The sequence below is a fragment of the Furipterus horrens genome, unplaced genomic scaffold (genome assembly GCF_987537825.1).
Source record: "Furipterus horrens unplaced genomic scaffold, mFurHor1.1.pri manual_scaffold_2, whole genome shotgun sequence".
Taxonomy (NCBI): domain Eukaryota; kingdom Metazoa; phylum Chordata; class Mammalia; order Chiroptera; family Furipteridae; genus Furipterus; species Furipterus horrens.
The window spans coordinates 150,899,737-150,925,161 of NW_028327172.1; the positions used below are offsets into that span (position 1 = coordinate 150,899,737).

At 36.1% G+C, this 25,425-nt stretch overlaps 1 protein-coding gene across 1 annotated transcript in view; it reads left to right on the forward strand.

The window, feature by feature from the left end:
* Positions 1-25,425, forward strand: part of GPR158 (G protein-coupled receptor 158) — a 366,690-nt gene that overhangs the window by 307,018 nt on the left and 34,247 nt on the right. The window contains exon 6 of the mRNA XM_090268046.1: positions 4,739-4,848. Within this exon, the coding sequence (XP_090124172.1) occupies positions 4,739-4,848 (110 nt within the window). The remainder of the gene's footprint in view (positions 1-4,738; positions 4,849-25,425) is intronic.

Genomic DNA, 25,425 nt, shown 5'->3' on the forward strand with positions numbered 1-25,425 from the left:
TTATTTTTTATTCACCTTACAGAGTGTATTAACTACTACATGCTGGATCTGAATTGGATGTCCTATAGAAAAGTTACACTCAGTATATCCAAAAATGCACTTATTGTCTTCTATCTTTTCTCACTTCTTCTCTCCTTCACACACTCATGAGCTTCCTTTTTTTTCCTACCTCATTCCTTCCACATACAATTATTGGTTACCTACCACAGCCAGGCACAATACTAGACAATGGACATACAATCATGAACAAGGTAGTTACATTCCTTGTCTTCATACAACATACAAATTAGCTAGTAAGGTATATTCACCAGGTGAATTGCAGAAATAATTATATCAAAGTAGAGCTGATGAGTGTGATGAAGGAAAGCTTAGAATTCAACACAAGCAAATATTGTACAAATTAGATGGAAACTTGACTTAGTCTGAGGGTTGATGGGAAGAGTCATGGAGACCAATCCTGAACTGGAACATGAAGGATGAGCTGGGGATGAGGAGGTTTCTAAGCAGAGGTAAAATAATTCTCTTCAGTCTTATGTATCTTTTTGTTTTGTTTTGTTTTGTTTTTAAACATAATCATCCTCCCAGTCATCCAAGGTTAAAATCTTCACACTGTCTGTCTTTGATACTTTGTTCTCTTCTGTCTCCACAAATAATCAGTTGCCCAATTTCCTTGATCCAGCATCTTCTTTCCTCTATTCCCATAAATAACTGAATTCCCATTCTCACTACATTAATTTTACCCTTCTTTACCTATTTCTTATAGTTTTATTTTGGGGTGGTTTCATTTTTCCAAACTAGTCTTTTCACCTGCAGTATTTTCCCCTTTCATAGCCAACCAATCTTCTCACATGCTGCTGCCAAATTAACTCTCCAGAACACACTTCTAATATCAACTCAAAGAAGTTTAGTGGAATGCCAGGTGATGAAATAAAATCTGAATTCCTCATCATGTTATTCAAAGCTTACAAAGAACAGACCCCAACTCTGGTTTGAAGCTTGCTTTTCAGTACTCCCTTTCATATCTTCCTGAATGTAAACATAAACTCCATGTCTGAAAGGTTTTCCCACAACCAGGCCTCTGTCTTGGGCTCCTTTCCCCTTTCCTCTTTGTTACATACTTACACCTGTTTCTCCTTCATGTCCTTGCCCAAATATCCACCCTCCCAGAATAGATTCACTTTTTTTTCCACTGAGAGTTAAGTTTCCTTTCCTCTGAATCCTCAGTATTATGAGACTCACAGTATGATAGCTTTTGTCATCTCGCCCACCTGGTAGAACTATTTGAAGAAGGACAAAGGTATAGCTCTTAATGAGCATGAACTCTGGAACCAAACCACCTAGATTCAAACCCTACTTCTGACACTTCCTAGCTGTGTGACCCTGAGGACATTATTTAAATTCTCTGTGCCTCATTTTTTTTCTGTAAAATAAAAGTCCTTACCTCATAAGGTTTTGTGAGGATTAAATGAATAAACAGTGCAAAAATGCTTAATTTAGTGTGTAGCAGTAGTGCTATATAAGTATGATCATATCATTATTTTTATCATTTACATATAATGTCTACTGTTCTAAATTATTACTTGAGGACAAAATCCACATCTCATTTATTTTTATGGCTTCTAAATCCCTTGCTGCCTCACACAGAGTAATTAATAGTGAACGTATGAATTAGAATCACAATAATTAGTAAAAATTGGAATTTTCAAGTAATTTATTTTGCAGATGTTTATTAAATTATCTAAAATAAATCATTAAGCAAAAATTTTAATATATATATTTTCTATGTGTAAAGCACACAGAATATATGGAGAAGTATGCATTCTCTGATTTTACATTTGATTCAAGGAGACACACATACAGATAACAATAATATAAGGCAAAGCAGAAAAAGTATACAGTCAAAAAGTGATTATAGGAATTCAAAAGGAATAGTTGGAATGATTATAAAAGAACTTATTAAGATGATAAGTAATTATACTGCAATGAGAATGGAACTTTTAGAACAAAGCATACATAAGTCAACTCTCTTGATAATATTAGCCAATACTTATTGAATACTTGCTGCACCAGACATTGTGTCTATCATATTTAAACTTCAGAACAGTCCCATATGGAAGTATTGTTATGTTCATTTTACAAGTGGGAAAACTGAGGTATAGTAAGGCAATGTTAAATAATTTGTCAAAGTCATGCAGCTAATAAAAAAGAGAGTTGGGATTGTAACCCAGGGAGACTGGATTTAGAACCTGTGTTAACCACCACACTGCAAAATGAGAATATCTACTTTACTACTTGATAAATTGTTTCTAATAATATTTTTTATAAAGTTCACTAGAATTTTATTTTCTATTACTTTTTAAACATATCTCATTTATGGATGCTAAAAAAATCGCTTTGTTTTTGACCAGCTCAATCTTACATTTACAATAACAGGCCTCAAATTCTTCATCTATGAAATAAAAGGTTGAAGGTATACCAGTAGTTCTCAAATAGTTCAAGAGCAATTCTTTCTTTCAAAATAAAAAAAAAATTATGCCAACTTCTATATTACAGTTGTTCACCTTCCTGTATTCACTGCTTGGTATGCAGTAGAAAACTTTACAGTAAGTCACAGGATTTTGCAATCCTGAGGAATCTACTGTGCTAGAATAATCTCTAAAGCCATTTCTAGTTCTCAACTTCAGGTTCCTGTCTCTCTAATTTCCAGTCTGTCATTTCTCTCTGCCATGTAAAGAAACACATATGCTCCCTCAATCTCTTAAAGTCTATCAAGCTTTCTCTATTTGTTTTTTTGCCCCTAAGTTATCCCTTCTTCCTTCAGTAGAAATTCCTTAATAAACAATACAGCTTACTTTTCAGAACTCATAATTGCTGTTGGACTCTTGTGAAAAGGAACTCTGTCAAAAATATATTAACTAAAACAATACAAATTTACAGAACTTTAGCTTGTTTTGTGAAAATAGTAAATTAAATAAAGATTTTTATATCAATTTTGGGATGAATCCAAACAATTTTCTGGTAAATTAAATTCTAAAATCAAATCTTTACAAATACTATAGATGCATAAGGTAACATTACATTCTGCCAACATTTATTTTTCCCTTTCTTTCCTTTCTCCTTCACACTTTTGTCCCGTATTTTCCCCACTTCTTGAGAATTTAATCCCAATGATATTGACAATACTTAGTTCTACATCTTTATATAGAAAAAATATTTGAGAGATACTGCCATAGAGTTTTAGGTGATATCATTCTTGGTACTGGGCTTCATTTGAAAGATACCAGCAAGAAATTATCAACTCCATCCCGTGTTCCTCAGTTACACTTTACATTCCCCAATATTCAAATCTTTGGGATGCATAACCACAACAACACTCTGGGTTTTAAGAGTGGTTATATTTTTCTGTTATGATGCCCTTACTTTCAGCAGAATCTGTTCAGGCCAGCTGCTTCAAGCAGAAAGGTATACGTCTGCATTTTCAACGGCATTAGTCCTTTGGCACTGCATAGGGCTCCTTCCACAGGGCCAAACCAATTCCTATTTGGTGAGGGCTTACTCAAAACCACACAGCAGCATCTGAAAGGTAGTACATACAAGACCTTGCAAAAACAGGGTGGGGCAAAAGTAGATTTACAGTTCTTGTGGGTATGTGAAACGGAATTTTATTCTTGTATTATTATTTATTAATTACTGTATTATTTTTCATATGAACAACTGTAGATCTACTTCTGCTCCACTCTGTATATGCCTTTTAACTATCCCTCTGGAATTGGCCACTTGTTCCTTTGTGTCCCGCTGAACCTGCACAGGTGTTTATCATAGTACCTGTGCTACTTTTTTTTTAATTCTCAACTCAGGATATCATGCTTATTGATTCTAGAGAGAGGGAGAGAGAGAGAGAGAGGGTGGGGCAGAGAGAGAGAGAGGTTGAGGAAGAGAGAAAGACAGAGAGAGAGAGAGAGAGAGAGAGAGAGATCTATGTTTCTTCAGTTGCCTCTTGTACGCATCCTGACTAGGACTGAACCTGCAACTCAGGCATGTGCCCGGACTGGGAATCAAACCTGCAACCTTTCAGTTCACAACCAACTGAGCCACACCAGAAAGAGCAGCACCTGTACTACTTTATTGCATTTTCTTGTTTATATGTCTCCCCTCCCTTTTTTATTGGCTTTTGTATCCACAACATCTAGTATAATGCCTCACGATAAATGAATAACTAATGTTTGTTAAATGAAAACTGTGGAGTAAAAAGCAAGAAGTTGGTGAAGTGATTGAACCAAGTACTAAGTGAAGCAATATGTAGTAGTAGATTGATTGGGAGGTGTGCAGTACAGGAGAATCCTCTCAGGGCTGTTTTAGACAGGGAATAGGTATTGTGGAAGTGTGGGGGCAGGAATAAGGAAAGTTCCAGGTGGAAGGCAATGGAAGCTGGCCTGGCTGGCCCATCTTGGGGATAAAGAGAAGTTTGAACATACCGATGACTTAGAGACAATTGATAGAAACTCCTGAAAGTAAGAATTAAAGAATTTAGAATTGATTTGGAAGCAACAGGGAGATTCTATAGTTCTCTGATTTGGACATTGTATGATCAAAATAATATTTTAAAATTTTAATCTAATGGATGTGTGCCTATGTTAGAACGTACGTGTATTAAACATCAGATTATGAAACATTGATTTTAGTTTGCAGTTCTTCAGTTGATCCTTAAGATGTATTTCTTTCTCTTCTCATCCTACAGGTTTTTATTTTGTACTTTGAGCCAAACACATTTCGCTGTATTCTCCTAAGATGGGTCCGTCTTCTCGGTTTTGCTACTGTTTATGGAACTGTCACTCTCAAGCTTCACAGGTATATTATATTTTATTAGTTTTCATTCTCCTGGGAGAATCAAAGTGTTTGGCTTGGCATATACAAGCTGGGTCAGCCAATTAAATGGTTTAATTTCAAGAATTTAGATAGCAAGATGATCTATATTTTTGTTTTCAAGGCAATAGCTTTAAGATTCAATAGAAAAGTCTTTAATATAACTAAATTTGAATAACATGATTTAATAAAATGTGCCATTGGTATTGAAAAGGTTAATTCTGAATAAAATAAGTTTAAAATGAATGCAAAACAGTATTGACTAGCTAAGAGCAGAAATAAATACAAAGGCAATACAGTTGAAATAATAATCCAGGTCCAGAGCTACCAGAAAGTTCTACATAGTAGAAATCAGTCATATGCTGATTTGACTAAAACTGCTGTCCTCCATTCCCAAGTTCCATGCCCCAAGGTAATCCTGCTGATATTCTATGGGTAAAATTGGAGAAAAATCGTGTTTCTGGCTTTCCTTGTTAAACAGTGTGCTTCACTAATTATCAACTTTGCATATTGGAGTATACTATAAATTACCTTATACTTTGTTTCAAAGCCACCTACTTCTTAAAATGTATATGATCAATATTAGGAAGAAAGAGTCAATAAAATAAATTACTGTCCTCAAAGACTAGCATTGGCTGGAAATGATTTCAGGGCTTTCCCTTGCCTCCTCTTTCCAAGTTTTCTCAATGTAGTGGTGCCAAAGAGCTTAGAAGAGGAAATAAAAGTTTCTCCTGCAGGATAAAATTGTCGTTCTGTAGAGGAAACCCTCTATGCTAATTAGCTTTAAAGCTGGCTTGACAACCAGAAAAAGCCTTCATATTGTCATGCTAATCTGACCATAAGTTTTTCTCAAAATAAGTATTTTAATATGGCTCATTCAGCAATTTATCTTAGTTGCCATAATATGTGTTATATTTGTCTTTAAAAGTATCCCCCTTGAACATTTCTTAAAATTTGATCACTATACTGTCTACTACATAATCTCTATTTTATCTCCTTTTTGGAAGGGTGAGGCCATACTTATTTACTGGGAATGCTTCAGATTATCTTTTTGGAAAAACTGTAAATATCCTTAACTCTCAATATACCAAATAGTACAAAGAATGCTGAACTGGATTTTATGATGCCCAGTTTAAATCTGTTTGCATCTAACTGTGAAATTATAAGCCTCTATTTCCTGGAATAGGAAAGTAGTAGAGCAATCTCTAATGTTCTTTCTGATGCCCACTTTATTCTGTCCACATCATAGCACTGTACTCCTGTGTCCTTCTATTCTTCAAGTACCTATAGATTTCCATTCCTTATATGATAGATATTCAATATGTTTTAACTGGTGCTCACTCACCAAAGGAAATGAGAAATCATTGACAGCTTAAAACAGACAATAAGACTTCTGGAAATTCTGAATGAATGGGTGGCCTACTGAGACTTGAAAATGACCTCTCTCCCTGTGAGTTAGCACTTAGCATCTATTAAGTTTGCTTATTCAATTATCTTCTTCGTTTTTACCCAGTTTACTTTCTTTTTGAAGTGAAGGTCTTACCAGATCTTATCACAATAACTGACACATGGTAGGTATTTAATACATATTAGTTGAGTGAATGAATAAAAACATCAGATGCAGACTTAGAAGCTGCTTTTATCACTTCTCTCCACATAATACATTTACATTCCCCTACCTCACTGTATATCTGCAAGTGCATATCTGGAACACTATGGTTTGCCAGAGGCTATTTGGTGAGATGCAAACTCAATATTAGATATCACTGAATCATGTAATGAGAAAACTATTTCCATTCAGGTTCTCTTTCTATCCTTCTGATTACTTCCAGGAGAAAAATTAGTGTGGACCACATAGGCCTTTAACACCTGCTGAGCGGTTGTTATTTTATTTTTTGCAAAAAGGAGCAAATCAAGTCAGGCTCAGAGCTTTCCAATGCAATGCTATCTAGATAAAACTTATTAACTTTGGTTCACTGTATTTATTTTCATAGTTATTTTCTGTGTATAAATTACCAGTTTTTCCTTGAAAGTAGCAATATGGTTTTCTTTAAAATATTTTAAAGCAATAAATAAAAGTTGATTTAAAGAATATATTAGCTGGTGTGCAGATATATATAGACAGAAATCTCCAGGGAGGTAAGCCAAAGATTAAAATTTAGGAAACTAGATTATTTCATCATACTTTTGTTTATTTTAAAGACTGAAATAAACTAATTTTTCTCTGTGTGTTTCTAGAAGTCATTGCAGTGAAGAATTACCCTATTAAAGGCTTAAATTGAGTAGAAACAGTTTCTAATTTAATGAGCTGAATTATTCTTATCTTGTCTGAACCATATGGCTTTATATTGTATTCTGTTCTGTTCCATACTGCTTAAATTTAACTGATTCCAATATTGCTTAAGTCTATTAACTGAACAATGAGCTTTTTAGAGGAATGTGAGCAACCTGATGGAACTGACAGGCTGAACCAGCTTTGTACTCCTTGTTCTTAGTGCTGCACCTTGCACCTAGTATATACAGTTGACCCTTGAATATTGCTGGGGTTAGGGCCACTGATACTCCCTGAAGTCAAAAATTCACATATAACTTTTGACTCCACAAAAAATAACTACTGATAGCCTACTGTTGACCAAAAGCCATACCAAGAGCATGAACAGTCGATTAATATTTATATATTTTGTATATTATATGTATTATATACTGTATTCTTACCATAAGCAAGAGAAAGGAAAATGGTAAAAAAGGGTAACGAAAAATACAATAAATATTTAAAAATAAAAAATTTTAAATCATAAGGAAGAGAAAATACAAGTACATTTATAGTATTTATTGAAAAAAGTCCTCCTATAAGTGGACCCATGCTGTACAAATTATTCAAGGGTCGGTTGTATTCAGCTATTTGTTAAGTGAATTAATGGGTGGATGGTTATACTGAATGGAACTGCAAACAACATGTGGCCCTGAAGAATTCACTTCTAAGGTGTTGTAGTAACATGATAGGAAGACATAAATCCTAACAGATCTGAATTTGTGTTCCAGTTCTGCCATTAACTATTTTTACAACCAAGAATAAGTAACTTTAATATCTGAGAATCAGTTTTTTTACCTCACCTTTAAAGTTGTTTGTAAAGATTAAGCATGATTGGGATATATGTAAATATATCAAGTAGGGGGTTTTGATTGCAAACCACAGGTTCTAACTATGGCTAAATAACGGATAAAGGAATTTCATTGGGAGAATATAGGGAAGTCACAGAATTAAAGGGAAAGCTAAAGAACCAGGCTTCAGAGGACCTGCCCAATGTAGATTGAGGGATCAAGGTTGCCTGTACTAAGAGATAATATCCCTTGAATTCCATACACTCATTTTCATTAGAACTTAATTTTTTATTTTAAGATTTTTTAAAAATCCTCACCCAAGGACATTTTTTCATTGTTTATTAGAGAGGAGAAGGGGGAGAGAGAGAGAAAGAGAAACATGGATGTGAGAAAGAAACAGAAATACCAGTTGGGTACCCTCCTGCATGTGTCTGGACCAGGAATCGAACCTGTGACCTTTTGGCCTATGGAAAAACATTCCAACCAACTGAGCCAAGAATCAAGATTTTTTAAAAAGTAAATCCCTCTCTAGACAGAAATTTTTAAGGAAATTACCAACATTGATACATAAAATGATTGGTAGAGTCGCTTGAGAATATGATAGGCAAGAAAAATGTGTTTTTATTTCAGCCATTTCACCGAAGGCTTAGTAAAATTGCTGAATATGTTTTCTTTATTTCCTGGTCTCTCACTGACTGATTAGAGTGTTTACAGAATCCTAGTAGCTCTGAAAACTTAAAGCAAATATGAAAACAAAACAAAACAAAACAAAAACAGGATGTTACCCTATCACACAAATAATACTAGACATGGGAACTTAAAGGTTTTATTCACTTTTACCAAATCTCCAACTTTTGAGAGTCATACGGCCAAAGACTACCATACCAATCCAAAGGAAAATTGCAAAAGAGTCCTTTGTTTATTAACAGTGCAATACAGGAATGTGATAAGCTGGGAGAGGGGTGAGAGTGGTCCTCCCCTTCAAGGAGGAGTATTTTATTACTAACATTTAGAATCACCATCACATGGTCGTGGTAAAAAGCAAACCAACTTTTAATTGTATTTATTATTGCCTTAAATTTTTTTACAGAAATGTGGACCATTTTGTTACCCTACCCTGGGTAGACTAGTCCCATTGCCCTACTTCACTGACAGTCCATTTAAGCAAAATGGTTTATTTGAACCTTAAACTGGCCATTCGCTATGGAAAAAGAAGGAAGAATGGTACAGGTTTTAGCAGCTCAGTATGGATCATAAGGAAAAATAGAGCTGAAGTAGGCAAAAATGAAGACATTTCATTTACACAGGAAATTTCGTTCAGTAACCAGAGATATATTTGACTTAGGACATGAATGATGCAGGAGAGCTCTGAAAGAATGGATTCACAAAATACATGTTAAGGTAGGCCAGTTGGTTGGTTGATTAGTTGGTTGTCAGCTGGTGTTAAGAAACTTAGAAAGGCAGTATTGCAAGACTCAGAAAAGCTATGTATATTTTCAGAAGGCAAAATAGAAAGACATTTTAAATAAAAGGGGTTGAAGAGAGATTAAGAAAGTTAATGCTAAAAGAACATTTTCCTTTTTTTTTTTTCCACAATAGGAGACTTAATTATTATCTTCTCAGAAGTTATGCTTAGATTATGGTTGTTTTAAATAGAAAATTTTTATAGAAATAAAATTCTGGCTATGTTTTTTGTTTTGGGAAAAGCAATTGCCAAAGAAACACATTTCTTCCAAGTTTTACTCAGTATTGAACATTTTCTTACTCATTAATGTGCTTATCTATTAGAATTTTCTTTCTTCTTTTTTCTTATGGGCCTCAGTCACCTTTTTTAAAAGTATATTTTATTGATTATGTTGTTACAGTAGTTCCAATATTTTCTCCTTTGCTCCCCTCTGCCCAGTACTCCCCTTCCCTCCAGAAATCTCATGCCCCTTAGTTCATGTCCATGGGTCGTCCATATAAGTTCTTTGACTTCACCCTTTCCTTTATTATTCTTAACTTCCCCCTGTCTATTTTGTACCAGCCAATTATGCTTCTTAGTTCCTGCACCATTTCCCCATTTCTCCTCCTCTCCCATCCCAGCTGATAACCCTCCAAATGACCCCCTATTCTGTTCCTATTCTGGTTTGCTTCATTGGACTTTGCTTTTATTTTTTAAATTTAGTTGTTGGTAGTTGTGAGTTTGTTGTCACTTTAGTGTTCATAGTTTTGATCTTTTTTTTTTCTTAAGTAAGTCCCTCTGACATTTCATATAATAATGGCTTGGTGATGATGAACTCCTTTAGCTTCACCTTGTCTGGGAAGTACTTCATCTACCCTTCCATGCCAAATGATAGCTTTGCTGGATAGAGTAATCTTGGTTGTAGGTCCTTGCTTTTCATCACTTTGAATACTTCTTGCCAGTCCCTTCCTACCTGTCCTCTGAGAAATCAGCTGATAGTCCTACAGGCACCCCCCGGTAGGCAACTCTCTGCCTCTCTCTTGCTGCCTCCAGGATTCTGTCTTTATCTTTCACCTTTGGCATCTCAATCATGAAGCGTCCTGGTGTGGTCTCCTCTGGGTCCAGCTCGCCTGGTACCCTCCGTGCTTCCTGGACCTGTATGTCCATCTCCTTCGCAAAATTTGGGAAGTTTTCCTCATTTTTTTCAATTCTTACTTCCTCATTCTGCACTGGTTGACTGTTTTTTTCCCTTATGTTCCAAATCATTGATTTGAACCCCGATTTTCTTCCCTTCACTATTGGTTTTGTGTGGATTTTCCTTTGTTTCACTTAGCATAGCCTTCATTTCTTCTCTTATATGTTTGCTGTACTCAAGCATATCTGTCAAGCCTGTGAGCATCTTTATCACCAGTGTTTTGAATTCTGTGTCTGTTATGTTGTCTATCTCCTCATCTGTCAGGTTGGCTATCTCCTTGTTGCTTAGTTCTCTCACTGGAACTTTGACCCGTTCCCCCCTTTGGGCCATTCTTCTCTGTCTCCTCATTCTAACAGGCTCCTGTGTTTGTTTGCCTCTGTGTCTCAGGTAGAGCTGTCACTCCTGTTACGTTGTAAGGGGCGGAGCCTTAGGGATTTGTCAGTAGAAGGGGACCTGTTTCACCATGTTGTGGCACTGTATGTGGAGGAGGGGTCCGAGAGGGAACAGTACCACCAGTCCAGAACTCCCCTCTTTTCCAGGCACCTCTTCCACTCCTGCACCGGACGAGTGCCCCTCTAGCTGCTGCCCTGGCTGTCGTTTCCAGAGTGGGTGGGTCTGTGGACGTTCTAGGACTGTGGGGGCCCTTTAAACAAGCGAACTCTGCTGAGACCTGCAGTTTCTGCCTCCACCCCAACCCTCACTGGTCTGCACTGTCAGAAACAATGAGGCTTGATTTTCCTGGGTGCTGAGACCCTGAGCTGCAATGTTCAGTAAGGAGCTGGGAACGCTCCCCAGGTGTCCCTCCTGACTTTAAAATGTGTGGCTGGTCTTTCTGCCGGCCTGCTGCTGCTGCCGCGTCTGCTGCTGCCACCACACCATGTCCTCTCTGCCCTCCTTATACTTTTTAATATGGATTTTGAAAACAGATTGCCTTTTCTTTTTCTAAGGCTAGTAAAGAGAAAATAAAAGACTTCTTTGTACTATATTTAAAATGAATATTTAAGCAAGCTGTGAAAAATGGCTTCTTCTGCCTCTGGACTGGGAAGTTTTATTTTATGCATTATTCAATACCCCTTGCTCTGAATACAGCACAGTACATAGAGGCTTTCTCTACTGTGTTCATTAGCACCAAATATTTTACACTTTGTGGGAAGGTTTATATACAGGGGTGGGCAAAAGTAGGCTAATAATAATAAAAAAGAGTAATATAATAATTAACACATAAATAATAATACAAGAGTAAACTGTGCATACATACAACCATAAGCCTACTTTTGAACAGTTTATTCTTGAATTATTTATGTTTAATTACTGTATTAATTGTTATTATTAACCTATTTTTGCCCACCCTTGTATATATATCCTTGTTTCCGAATAGATTTTGAAAAGCGACAAGATGATATTTATATTTATTTATTGAATGTATTCTTTAAGTATATGTAAAATATGGTAAGATAGCCTAACTTTTTAAAAGAGCAAAAGAAAGAAAAGCAAGTATGCTGCTATATATAAAAGCTAATAACAAAATGAAGATCGTCTCCTTTACCTTCACTTGTGATAACCACTGGGTGGCAGGGAATTTGAGATGGGGTCTGGGGCAAATGCCTGAAGTATAGTTATTGGACTTTGTCTATTAAATACAGACCAATCTGCCTTGATCAAGGTGTTGGTTAGCCCTCATTTATGAAACCAAAGAAATAATAACCTTTGTTTTCAGGTGGCTAAGCAAGTGCCAATGGGCATACACAAGATTCTTCTAAAAGACTTCTTGCATTCATCCTAGCACACAGATAAATGGTGTTTAAGGCCCAAATCATGACCCAAAACATTTTAACATGAAATCATTTAAAAACTGTTTTAGACAGTTATCCCCTTCAATCAAAATAATGTATCAGTAAAATGGCCTTTGAACATGGAGCTATGTACTGTATTCTGACTAGGAAATGGAAAGGCTTTGCCATATGGATGCTGGTAACAATATGCGCTTCAGGCATACTCTCTACTGAGCAGACCGTGATTTCTCATCTTCATTGGCTGCTGACCTTCAAGTGGAGAATTACTTAATAGTGATATTTCTTAAGAACCACATTGTCCCAGAGAAAAGGGTCTCATTCTTCGTCTTCTGAAGAGGGTTTCTTTCCCTGCCAGCAAGAGTACTCTTTTGGATAGTGTTAAATAAAAAATTATTCTGACTCTTCTTGTCGGATTCCTAAAGAATTCATGGAGACAACTCTAATGGAGTTTCTGAGCAGAGGAGAGAGATTAAGCTCAACTCTGAATACAAGGAAACATGGGGGTTTATAGTCAAGGGGCAAGGGGCGGTTCAGTGAGTAAAAGATTACTAAGAGGAGACATCAAGTGTAAAAGAAAATTTCTGGCTAAACCAACTGGAAAGGGTTCTTGCTGAAGGCAGGCCAGGGTGATTTCAGATATCAGAGTGGGAGATTCCCTCTAAACTGGCTTGTTTACCAAGATTCTCGTTAAAGTTGGGCCATGAAAAGACAGGGAAGTACAAAGGTTGAGGAGAGGAGCAATCTAGTCATGTGCCCTAACTGGGAATCGAACCAGCGACACTTGAAATTTTCTTATTTGCCTATTTTTCCTCATAGGTCTTTCAGTTTTTGCCTTGTGTATTTTTAAGTTTTGTTCTTAGCTACATGAACATTTAGAGGTTTTATATCCTCTTCATGGATTGACTCTTATCATTATGAAATGACCTTCATCATTCCTTGTGATATTCTTTTCTTTGAAATCTACTTTGTCAATATTAATATAGCAATTTCAGATTTCTTTTGACTATGGGTAGCATGGTATATCTTTTTTCCCCATTATTTTGCTTTTAACCTATTTTTGTCATATTTAAAGGGTATTTGTTATAAAAACACACACACACACACACACAGACAAACATGTAGTTGGGCCTTGCTTTTTAAAATCTAATCTAACAATCTGTACCTTTTAATTCATTTATCTAGACTACTTTTTTTTAGACATGACAATTAATGATCTTGTGGCATTTCTTCTAACATTCCAGTGGCTCACCTGGCCTCTGGTTATCTTTATGCCTATTATGCAGAATTTATGTCTCTAGTACAAAAGACAGAAGTTGAACTAACAAGGAATTTAATACTAGAAGTACAACTATTCTAGCTATTCATAGATAGACATAAACTATTAAAATTGACACAGAAGAAATTTAAAAAATTTAATAGCCCTGAAACAAGTAAAGACATTTAACCAGGAATCAAAAACCTACCTTCCCACCAAAGCCCAGCACTTGGTGGCTTCACTGATTAATTATACCAAAGATTTAAAGAATAATTATTACCAGTTTTTTATAAACCAGCCAGAAAAATAGATAAGACAACACTTCTCTATGCATTCTCAGAGGCAAGTATTACCCTGATTCCAAAACCAGACAAATATATCACAATAAAACAATACTGCAGAGCAATATCTCTTATGAATATAGATACAAAAAGCTCAACAAAATACTGGCAAATGGAATCCAGCAACATACTAAAAGGATTATACATCACAACCACATGGAATTTATGCCAATAATGTAAGTGGTTCAACATGCAAAAATCAACCCATGTGATAGTGTATATTAATATAATAAAAAATAAAAGCCACATGATCATCTCAACAAATGCAGAAAAGCATATGACAAAATTCAACACACTCTTCATGATAAAAAAAAACAAACACTCAACAATCTAGGAATGGAGAGGAACTTTCTCATGCAGATAAAAATTATCAGTGAAAACCCACAGCTGACATCATGCTTAATAATGAAAGACTAAAGTATTTTCCTCTGCGTTTAAGAACAAGAGAAAAATGTTGGCTGTTTTTCTGCTTCTATTCAACATGTCCTAGAAATTTTCACTTTAGCAAGTAAGGTCCAAAAAGAAATAATAAATATCCAAATGAAAAGAAAAAGTAAAACTAGTTGCAGATGACATGATCTTTTACAGAGAAAATTTTAATACATCCACCAAAAAACTATTAGAACTAGTAAACAAATTATTAGCAATGTTGGTGTATACAAGATTACTATATAAAATTTAGTTGTATTTCTATACATTAGTAACAAACAGAAACTGAAAGTAAAGGAAAACATTATTTATAATAACATAAAAATAAAATATGTAAAATAAGTTTAAAAACAACTGGCAGACTATAAAACATTGAGCGAGCTTAAAGAAGACCTAAATAAGCAGAAAGACATCCTTTGTTCATGGTTTGGAATACTGAGTATTTTAAAATTGCAATATTCATCAAATTGATTCAATCTAATCCCTATTAAAATCCATCCTTACTGCCATTTTTGCAAAAATTGATAAGCTGGTCCTAAAATTCGTATGGAAATACAAGACCCAGAATAGCCTTAAAAACAATCTTAAAAAAGAAAAACAAAATTGGAGGAGTCACACTTCCTGATTTTAAAACTTACTTCGAAGCTACAAATAGTAAAGACACTGTAATACTAAGCATAGGAGAGACATATTGATCAATGTCAAAGGCAAAATAATGACTGATCTCTACCTTCTATCATGTACAAAATTAATTCCAAATGCATCAAAGTCTTAAATGTAAGAGCTAAAACTATAAAACTCTTGGAAACAAAATAGAAATATTCATAGTCTTGGAGAGAAAGTGCAAACAACAAAAGGAAAAAATAGATATATTGGACTTCATGAAAAGAAAAACTGTGCATCAAAAGGTACTATCAAGAAAATGAAAAATAAAGGTAAAAAATCACATGATCACCTAAACAGATACCCAAGAAGCATTTGTTAAACTCAACATTTATATATTATAAAAACTCTCAACAAAATGGATATAGAGGGAATGTACCTCAACATAATAAAATGTCATATAATGACAAGCCCACACTAACATCATACTCATTATTGAAAATCTGGAAGTTTTTTGTATGAGAGTAGGAACAATATCAGGATGCCCACTCTGACTGCTTTTATTCAACATAGTATTGGAAATCCTAGACAGAACAATTAAACAAGACAAAGAAATAAAAGCCATCAAAATTGGAAAGAAGAGGTAAAACTGTCACTATTTGCAGATGACATATGTTTTTAAAATACCTAAAGGGGAGGGGGAGAAGGGGAAGCAGGGAAAGGAGGGAAAAGGTCTAGTCAAGGAACTAGTATAAATGACCCTGGACATGGACAACAGTGTGGGGATTGCTGTGGGAGAGGCGGAAGCAATGGGGAAAAAAATGGGGCAACTGTAATAGAATAACAGTTTTTTTTAAATGGAAAAAAATCCTAAAGATTCCACAAAAATATTTATTAGAACTAATAAATAAAGTGGCAGGATATAAAATTAATATGTAAAAATCCGTTTAGTTTTCATGCACTAATAATAAACTATCAGAAAGAGAAGTTAAGGAGACAATCACATTTACAATTGAAAAAATAAATAGATTTAACCAAGAAGATACACTGAAAACTATAAGACACTGATGAAAGAAATTTAATAAGACCCAAACAAATGAAAAGATATTCTATGCTCATGGATTGAAAGAATTAATATTGCTAAAATATCCATATTACCTAAAGTAATCTACAGATTCAATGTAATTTCTATCCAGTTTTTAATGGCATTTTTCACAGAAGTAGAACAACCCTAATATATGTATGGAACCACAAAAAAACCCAAATAGTCAAAGCAATCTTAAGAAAAAAAAGAACAAAGCCACAGGCATCACTCTCTCTGATTTCAAACTGTATTACAAAGCAACAGTAGTCATAATAGTTTGGCATTGGCATAAAAACAGACACACAGGGAATGGAATAGAAAAGAGTCCAGATATAAACCTATGCACTAATGGTCAATCCATTTATGAAAAGGGAGACAAGAACATGCAATGAGAAAAGGACACTCTCTTCAATAAATGGTGTTGGGAAAACTGAACAGCCACATGCAAAAGAATGAAACTAAACTGGACCACTGTTTTACCCAATATACAAAAATTAGCTCATAATTGGTTAAAGACATGAACATATGACCTAAAACCATGAAATTTTTAGAAGACATCGGCAGTGAGCTCCTTAGTACCAGTCATGGCAATGGCTTTTTGAGTCTGACTCCAAAATCAAAGGCAACAAAAGCAAAAATAAACAAGTGGAACTACATCAAACTAAATAGATTCTACATAACAAGGTAAACCATCACAAAATTAAAAGACAACCTACTGAATGAGAAAATTATTTTCAAATAATATATTACATGGGGTTAATATCCAAAAAATAAAAAATAAAAATAAAGACCTTATACAACTCAGTAGCAAAAGAAAAATCTGGTTTAAAAATGGGCAGAAGATCTGAATAGACATTTTTTTCCAAGGAAGACACACAGATGGCCAATGGATATCTGGAAAAAAAATGCTCAGCATCTCTAATCATCAGAGAAATGCAAATCAAAATCACAGTGAGATATCACCTCAAACCTGTTAGAATGGCTATTATCAAAAAGACGAAATAACAAGGGTTGGCAAGGATGTGAAGAAAGTGAACCCTCATGCACTGTTGGTAAGAGTGTTAATTGGTGCAGCCACTGGGAAAAATAGTATGGAGGTTCCTCAAAATATTAAAAATAGAACTACTATATCATCCAGCGATTCTATTTTTGGCTATTTATCTGAAGAAAATGAAAACAATAATTTGAAAAGATATATTTCCCCCCATATTTGTTGCAGCATTATTTATAATACCCAAGATATGGAAACAACCTAAGTATCCACTGATGGATGAATTCATAAAGAGAATATGATGTATATATGTGCAAACAATGAAATATTATTCAGCCATTAAAAAGAAGGAAATCTTGCTACTTGCAGCAGCACAGATGGACTTTAAAGGCACTATGCTAAATAAAATAAATCAGACAGAGAAAGATAAAAACCATATGATCTCCCTTATTTGTGGAATGTTAAAAAACAGACAACTAAGCTCACAAAGAGAGAAAAGATTAGTAGTTGCTAGAGGTAAGGAGTGCAGCTTTGGAAAAATGGAAGTGACAACATACAAGCCTCCAGCTATAAAATAAATAAGTCATAGGGATATAATGTCTAGCATAGTGACTATAGTTAATAACATTGTATTGCATATTAGAAAGCTACTAACAGATTAGATTTTAAAAGTCCTCATAACAAGAAAAAAAATGGATGGTGATTATTTACTAGATGTATTGTAATGATTTCACAATATATACAAATATCAAATCATTATGTTGTATATTTAAAACTAGTATAATATTATTTGTCAATTATACCTCAATTAAAAAATAGACAAGAAAGTTCAGTCATAGAGAGAATATTTACTATATACCTGACAAAAGACTTTATCCATAATACAACATAAATTTCTTCTATAAATTATAAAAAGATAAATAATACAATAATAAACATGAGAAAAGATATGAACAGATACTTAATAAAAGGACACTCATAAATGGCCATAGTACAAGGAAAAAAGCTAAACATAAAAGGCTACATATTCTATGAATTCATTTATATGAAATACAAATTTGTCAAGACAGAAAGTAGATAAGTGGTTATCAGGGTTTGGGAGAAAGGAGGAATGGGAAGTGACTGCTAATGGGTATAAAGTTTCTTTTTGGGGTGTCAAAAGTACTTAACAGTGGTTATTATTGTACGACTTTGTGAATATAATAAAACCACTGAATTTTTTTTATATGCTTTAGTGATTATGCTGTTACAGTTGTCCTAATTTCTTTTTCCTTTGTTCCCCTTCACTTAGTGACATTCCTCCCTCCAGTTGCCCCCCCCCCTTAGTCCATGCCCATTGGTTGTGCATATAGTTCTTCTCAACATCTTCCTATCTACTCCACTCCCTCCTACTATGCTTCTTAATTTCTGTACCATCTCCCTCCCTTTCCCCCCTCCCCCCTCCTTGCTGACCTCCCCCCAAAATGTTCCCCATACCTATAATTCTTTTCCCACTCTTGTTGCCTACTTAGTTTGTCTTTGTTTCAGTTCCCTAGCTTCTGTTGTTGGTTCTTGTGATACAGTTTTCATTTTAATGTTCATAATTTTCATCCTCTTTCTCCTAAACAAGTCCCTTTAACATTTCATATAATAGTGGTTTTGATTTGATGAACTCCTTCAGTTTTACTTTGTCCTGGAAGCACTTTCTCTGCCCTTCTATTCTGAATGACAGCTTCACTGGATAGAGTAATTGTGGTTGTAGGTTTTTGCTTTGCATTACTTTGAATATTTCTTGCCAGTCCCTTCTTACCTGCAGAGTTTCTTTTGAGAAATCAGCTGACAGTCTTATTGAGACCCCTTTGTATGTAATTCTCTTCTTCTCTCTTGCTGCTTTTAAGATTCTCTTTTTATCCTTAATTTTTGACATTTTGCTTATAATGTGTCTTGGTGAGGTTCTCCCTGGGTCCATTTGTTTTGGAACTCTCTGTGCTTCCTTGACCTGTAAATCTATTTCCTTCCCCAAGTTAGGAAAGTCCTGCTTCATTATTTTTTCACATAATTTTTCCATTTTTAGTTCTTCTTCTTCACTTTCTGGCAAACCTATGATTCGGATGTTGACCAGCTTATAGCTGTCCGATAAGTTTCTGAGCCTCTCCTCAATTTCCTCACTTCTTGTTCCCTGTTTCTGTACTGGTTGACTGTTTGTTCCTTCCCTATGTTCCGATTTGTTTATTTGATCCCTGGTTTTCTTGCCCTCACCACTAGTTTCATATGTGCTATTGTTCATTTCAGCAGGACTAGCCTTCATTCCTTCCCTGTCTTGTTTAAGATCTGCTGTTAGGTCTGTAAGCACTTTTATAAGCAAAGCTCTGAACTGTGTCTCAGAAAGATTTCCTATCTGCTGCTTAGTTGGATTAGAAATTTGCTGTCTGGTCAGCTGCGTCACTGGGATCTCTATCATGATCTGTGCCATCCTGAACAGTTTTGTGTTTACCTTTGCTTCCTGGGCAGGGCTGTCACACCTCCTATGCTATAGGGGGCAGAGCCCTGTGCACTCGTCACAATCAGGCGTTTTCTGCAGGGGTGGGAGTCTAAGATGGATTCCTGCCATTCAATCTCCGCTGAGAGACTAGGAGCCTCCTCCTCCATCCCCACCCCCACCAGGCGTCACAGTCCAAGGCAATGGGCGTCTGCCTTCCCCAGCTTTGGAATTGCAAGCTTATGGGTCTTGTCTGCAGCCAGGGGTGGTCCCCAGGCACTTCTCGCCTCCCCTTAAATATGGGTGTCTGTGCTTACCACTGTCCTGCCGCCATCACTGCTGCTGCCGCAGACAGCACAGCTTGACCTTTCCTCCCCAGCTTCGCCCCTCCTACCTGTCCGGATGAGCACCACTTCTTTTTATAACTTCATATGTTGGTCTTCCATTTATTTTCTGGAACTTCTGGTTATTGCTGTTTTTGCAGTAGTTGTATTCCTTCTTAGTTGTGGAGGCAGATGGAGCATGTCAGTCTAGGCGTCCATCTTGGCTGGAAGTCTCCTGTGTTTGTTTGCCTCCGTGTCCCAGGTAGAGCTGTGGCTCCTACTATGTTCTAAGGGGCGGAGCCATAGGTATTCATCAGTAATGGGCGACCTGTTTCATCACGCTGTGGTGCTATACGAAGGGGAGGGGTCTGAGAAGGAACAATGCCACCTGCCCAGCACTTGCCCCCCTTCCAGGCACCTCTCCCACTTCTGCACCAGACTGGCGCGCCTCTAGCTGCTGCTTTGGCCATTGTTCCCAGAGTGGGTGGGTCTGCAGTTGTTCTAGGACTGGGGGGCCCTTTAAACAAGCGGACTCTGCTGAGAGACTGGCAGTTTCTGCCTCCACCCCAACCCTCACAGGTCCGCACAGTCAGAAGCAATGAGGCCCAACCCTCTGCGGAGCTGGGACAGCCAGCTGCTCTGGTGAGAAGCTGAGAACACTCCCCAGGTGTCCTTCCTGACTTTTTAAAACATGTAACTGCACTTTCTGCTGGCCTGCTGCTACCGCCGCTGTGGCCACCACCACACCGTGTCCTCTCCACCCGGGCTCTGTCCCTCCTACCTGTCTGGATGAGTATTTCTTCTTTATATCCTTGTTTGCTGAACTTCCATGCACTTTGGTTTTCTGGAACTTCTAGTTGTTTCTAGTTTTGAGGTAGTTGTATTCCTTCTTAGTTGTGGATGGAGATGCAGTATGTCTGTCTATGCCCCCATCTTGGCCGGCCAACATCAAACCACTGAATTTTATAAATTCACCATAAAATGGTGAATTTTGTGGTATATGAATTATATCTATGAAAATATTTTGCAAATAATCATGAAAGTTAAATTAAGAAAATCTCAGTTCTGTAGGTTTATATGAAAATCAATAGCTTTCTAGGTATCTTTACATTAGAGTAGATAAAGAAGGAAATACTCTATTCACATTTTTCAAAAATCTTTACCAATTGATATCAATGCAGAGATTTATTTATTTATCTATTTATTTATTGAATCAATCCTCACTTGAGGACATGCTTATTGATTTTAAAGAGAAGGGAAAGGATGGATACATCTATTGGTTTCCTTTCACACATGTGCAGACTGGAGACTGAACCTGCAACCCAGGCATGTGCCCTGACTGAATTCGAACCCTCAAGGGATAATGCTCCAATCAACTGAGCCACACCAGCCAGGGCTCCTATTCACATTCTTAAAGGTATACCTGAAATACCCTAGGAATAAACCTAAGAGATGATAAATGTTACCAAGATGAAACCACAACAAAATTTTTTAAGAGATTTGGAAGAAAATTTAAATAAACTCCAGACACATTGTATCACTAAATGAGAAGATTCAAGGTATGAAGTTTCCCCCTACAAGAGTACAAGCTTGTGAAGCCAGGCTCATTTGTATCCTGAGCTCTCACCATAGTATGGCATTAAAGTACTGTGTAAATATTTGTTGAATGGATAAACCAAATTATGGAATTTAGCAGAACAATCCTAATATTCACCTGTAAAAATAAAGAAAAGCTAAGAATTTGCATAAAAATAAGAGCAAGAAGGCTATATTATAGATATTATAATGTATTATCACAAAGCAGTATTCAAAAGAGTAGATCAGTAGATCAAGAGGACAAAATAGAAAGCCTCAAGCCAACTTTTACACCAGATAGTCTAACTATGTGTTAAAGAAAGGTTTTCAAAACAGTAGCTTGGGGAAACAGTGGCTAATTCAACAAATAAGGATTATGAAAATAGCTGTATATATAAAAAGTAATTAGAGTGTGATCTCAGTTTATAAGAATTTCAATAAATTATAAAATGTTTTAGACAAATGACCCTCAGGTAAGCTACCTCAGCCCTGGGAGAGTTAGCAGTTGGGTAAAATAAAGGCAGTCTCTTAAAACTAGTACTGTAGGGGGCCACCAGAGAGGTCAAAAGTGACATAAGTTCCATTATGTTTTCTAGTAGTAGGAGGTAACTGTATTGAGAATGTAGGGTGTTGTTCTCAAGGCTGCCACTGAGCTGAAGAGTGGGAGATGGGACCAGGGTATGCTAAAATGCCACAAATCTCTTTTACTCAGATTCAGCTGTTTGTTTTTCCTTGGTCAAGCCTCTCCCTGGGTTAAGCATAAAAGCTATAAGCTTTTAATTCATTTCCAGGGTTCCCAAAAGGAGTTGATTCTAGTAGTTTTTGCCAGTTTATTCATTGCTTTTATGGATAAGTGGACTTTTGGAAGTTTCTATTCCAACATTTTTGCTGACATCACTCTCAAGGACTAGCTAATAGCGAGTTCCATTTTGGTAAGATATAACTGGGAAAAAGCACTCAAGTGAGAGAAAAAGATAAGAGTTTTGTGTGGTCCTGCTACTAACTGATTATGTGACTTTGGAAAATGACTCCCCTCACTGGAACTCATTTCTCTTCTGTACATTAATGGAATCACAATAGATAATCCCCGAAGTTTTTTTCTAGCTCTAACCATAGAATATTTGACTTGCAACAGTATTGCAACCCTTCCTTCCTTTTTATTTTTCTCATCATTCTTCTTATTCTATCTACCTATAATCAGGTGAAAAGAAAGGAAGATCAATTTGAAATAGGAGAGCTCAAGCAGTTAACTGAAATTGACAAAAATACCTTTACTGGAGAAACTGAGTTGTGATTTTTCTTTCTTATAATAGCAATAGCTTAATATACTCACAATAATTTTTCTTTTTTTAATTACTATGTATTTGATATCTTTCCATGTCAGTGTACAATTTATATAATTCTTTTAGAAGTTACATAAGTATTTGATTTGATGGATGTATCATAATTTAAATCAGTCTTCCCCCCAGGTATACAAATACTCCCAATAATCTTGCTTAACTTCATGCATGATAAATGTTAAAACCTGTTTCTGTCTAGGTGATGCCAATCCTTTTTTTTTTTATCCTCACTTGAGGATATGCTTATTAATTTTAGAGAGAGGGGGAGGGAGGGCTAGATAGAAGGAGAGAAACATCAATGTGAAAGAAATATCAATTGATTGCCTCTCATTTGTGCCAAGGACCAAACCCACAACCCAGGCAATGTGTCTTGACTGGGAATTAAATCTGTCACTTTTTGGTTACAGGATGACACTCCAACCGAGGCACACCAGCAAGGGTGCCAATCCTTTTTAATATATATTTAATCTATCCAGTGACCAAGAAATAGCTTTAGTTTACTTCTGAAAATGAAATCTGAGAAACTGATGAAAAGCTTAATGAACATGAGGAGTTGTAACCTTTGAAAGCAAACTTGACAGTGACTCCAACTTTTATTTATGTGTAGTTCACTCTCAGGGCTCTTTTGTGAAGAACCAAGTGTCGTTACATTTATCAGTGGTAATAAACACCTCCTACCTCTCATCATAAGCATTTACTTTCTAGAATTTCTAGGAAGGCAGTAAAATTAATAGAAATTTGACTCTAATAGAGAACTTTAGAACTTCAGAATTATTCTAACTAAATTAATAGGACAAAAGACTGGGTGGCTTGAGGACGTATATGTACATTCTTTTCCAGTAAACAAAAGAGATGTAATATCACAAACAAATGCAAATATTCTGAAAACCAAAACTTTCTGTTACTAGAGGCTTTAAATGTTGGTGTCAGCATAATAAATATATCTGATAGCCTAGAGCAGTGAGCTCATTGAAAAGGCACCTGCACCAATCTTAGCCCTATTGAGCAAACTGTTTAGAAGTAGCAGTTCTCAAACTGTAGTTTTCATCAGAATTTACCTAATGGGTTTGTTAACATACCGCTTTCTGAGCCCTATCCTCTGCAACCCAAGTTTATAACTCAGTGGGTTTGGATGGGACCCAAGATTTTGCATTTCTAACGAGTTTCTAGGCGATGTTGATACTACTGGTGTGGGAACCACAGGCTTAAAGCAGGCAACATCTAAACTGAGCCATGAAGGAATAGGTAGGGATTAGCTAAATTAGGTGTTGTGTATTGGGGGGAAGGGTAGTGAGGAAAACTGAAGGCAAAGATCCAGGTAGATGACACCTGCATATTATCCAGAGGGACCAGCAGGACCTTGGGAAAAGGAGAGTGGTTAGAGATGAGGCTGCGAAGGCAATAAGGAACCAATTTTTAAGGTCCTTTTCCCATACCAAGCAGCTAGGATTTGAGTGGAGAGCCACCGAAGACTGTAATCAGGAGCAACATTATCAGAACTGTTTAGAAAGATCATTGTGGCTTCACTGTAGAGTATGGATTAAAGGTGAAGGAAGCTACTACAGGAGCAGGTTGATAGCTAGGATCTGTGGCAATGGCAGTGAAGATGGAGAAAAATGAAGGATTTGAAATCTACTTAAGAGGTAGAAATTAAATTCTTCATCATTTTTTAAATATCTTGAATATGGATGAGAGAGAAATATCAAAGTTCATTCTGAGGTTTCTGCTCTGAGCATTTAAGTGGTACCAGTATTGAGACAGGTAAAACAAGAGCAAAGTGGGTTAGAAGAGGTAGGAGGGGGGAGAGGGATTTTATTCGGGGACCTGTTGATATCCAGTAGGTCACTGAGTATACAGATCTTGATCTCAGGAGAGTGATCTAACCTGAGGATACTCACCAGCATGTCAATAACTGAAACCCGAGCAGTGAGATTTCCTGGGTGCAATGTGTAGAGCAAGGGTAGAAGATGGCTGCATTCAGGAGATCATTGGGGAGCTCTGCCATTTAAGGAGAAGGCTGAGGAAGAGGAATCTGCAATAGAGACTCAGACTGCCAGAAGAGGGGAAAAATCAAGACAATGTGATAAAATCAAGCACATGTCTGAAACCATGCCAAAAGGTGGAGGGAAGCCAAGTAAAATAAGGAATTCCAATATCAATTAGATACTATATTTGAAGAAGGTAATTGATAACCTAAGTGCAAGTTCTTACAGTGGAGTTTTATGAACTCAAACCAGACATGTGTAGAAAGTGAAAACATAGAGGCAGACAATATATTGGCAGCCAATTCCTGGATTGCCCCCTTTAAAAAATTATTTCAACATGATTTCTATGAATTTGTCTACTATTGGTAATGAGAATTGAATGTGTCTTTTTATATAAAGTTCTGGGAATTTCTTGCAGTCTTCTTGTATGTGTTAGTTATCCTTCAGAAATAGAGAAGTCTTCTGAAAGATGGTAACCTAAAAATCTATCAAAAAAGGAGTAGAAAAAATAATCTATATAAGAAGTTTAATGATTGTATTTTTATAAAGATATATTTCATATAAATGCTTGCCTAAGGATTTCATTTTTAGAACTTGGTTTCTAGGGAGTGAGCCTATATAAACTAACAAGAGCTCATTTTTTA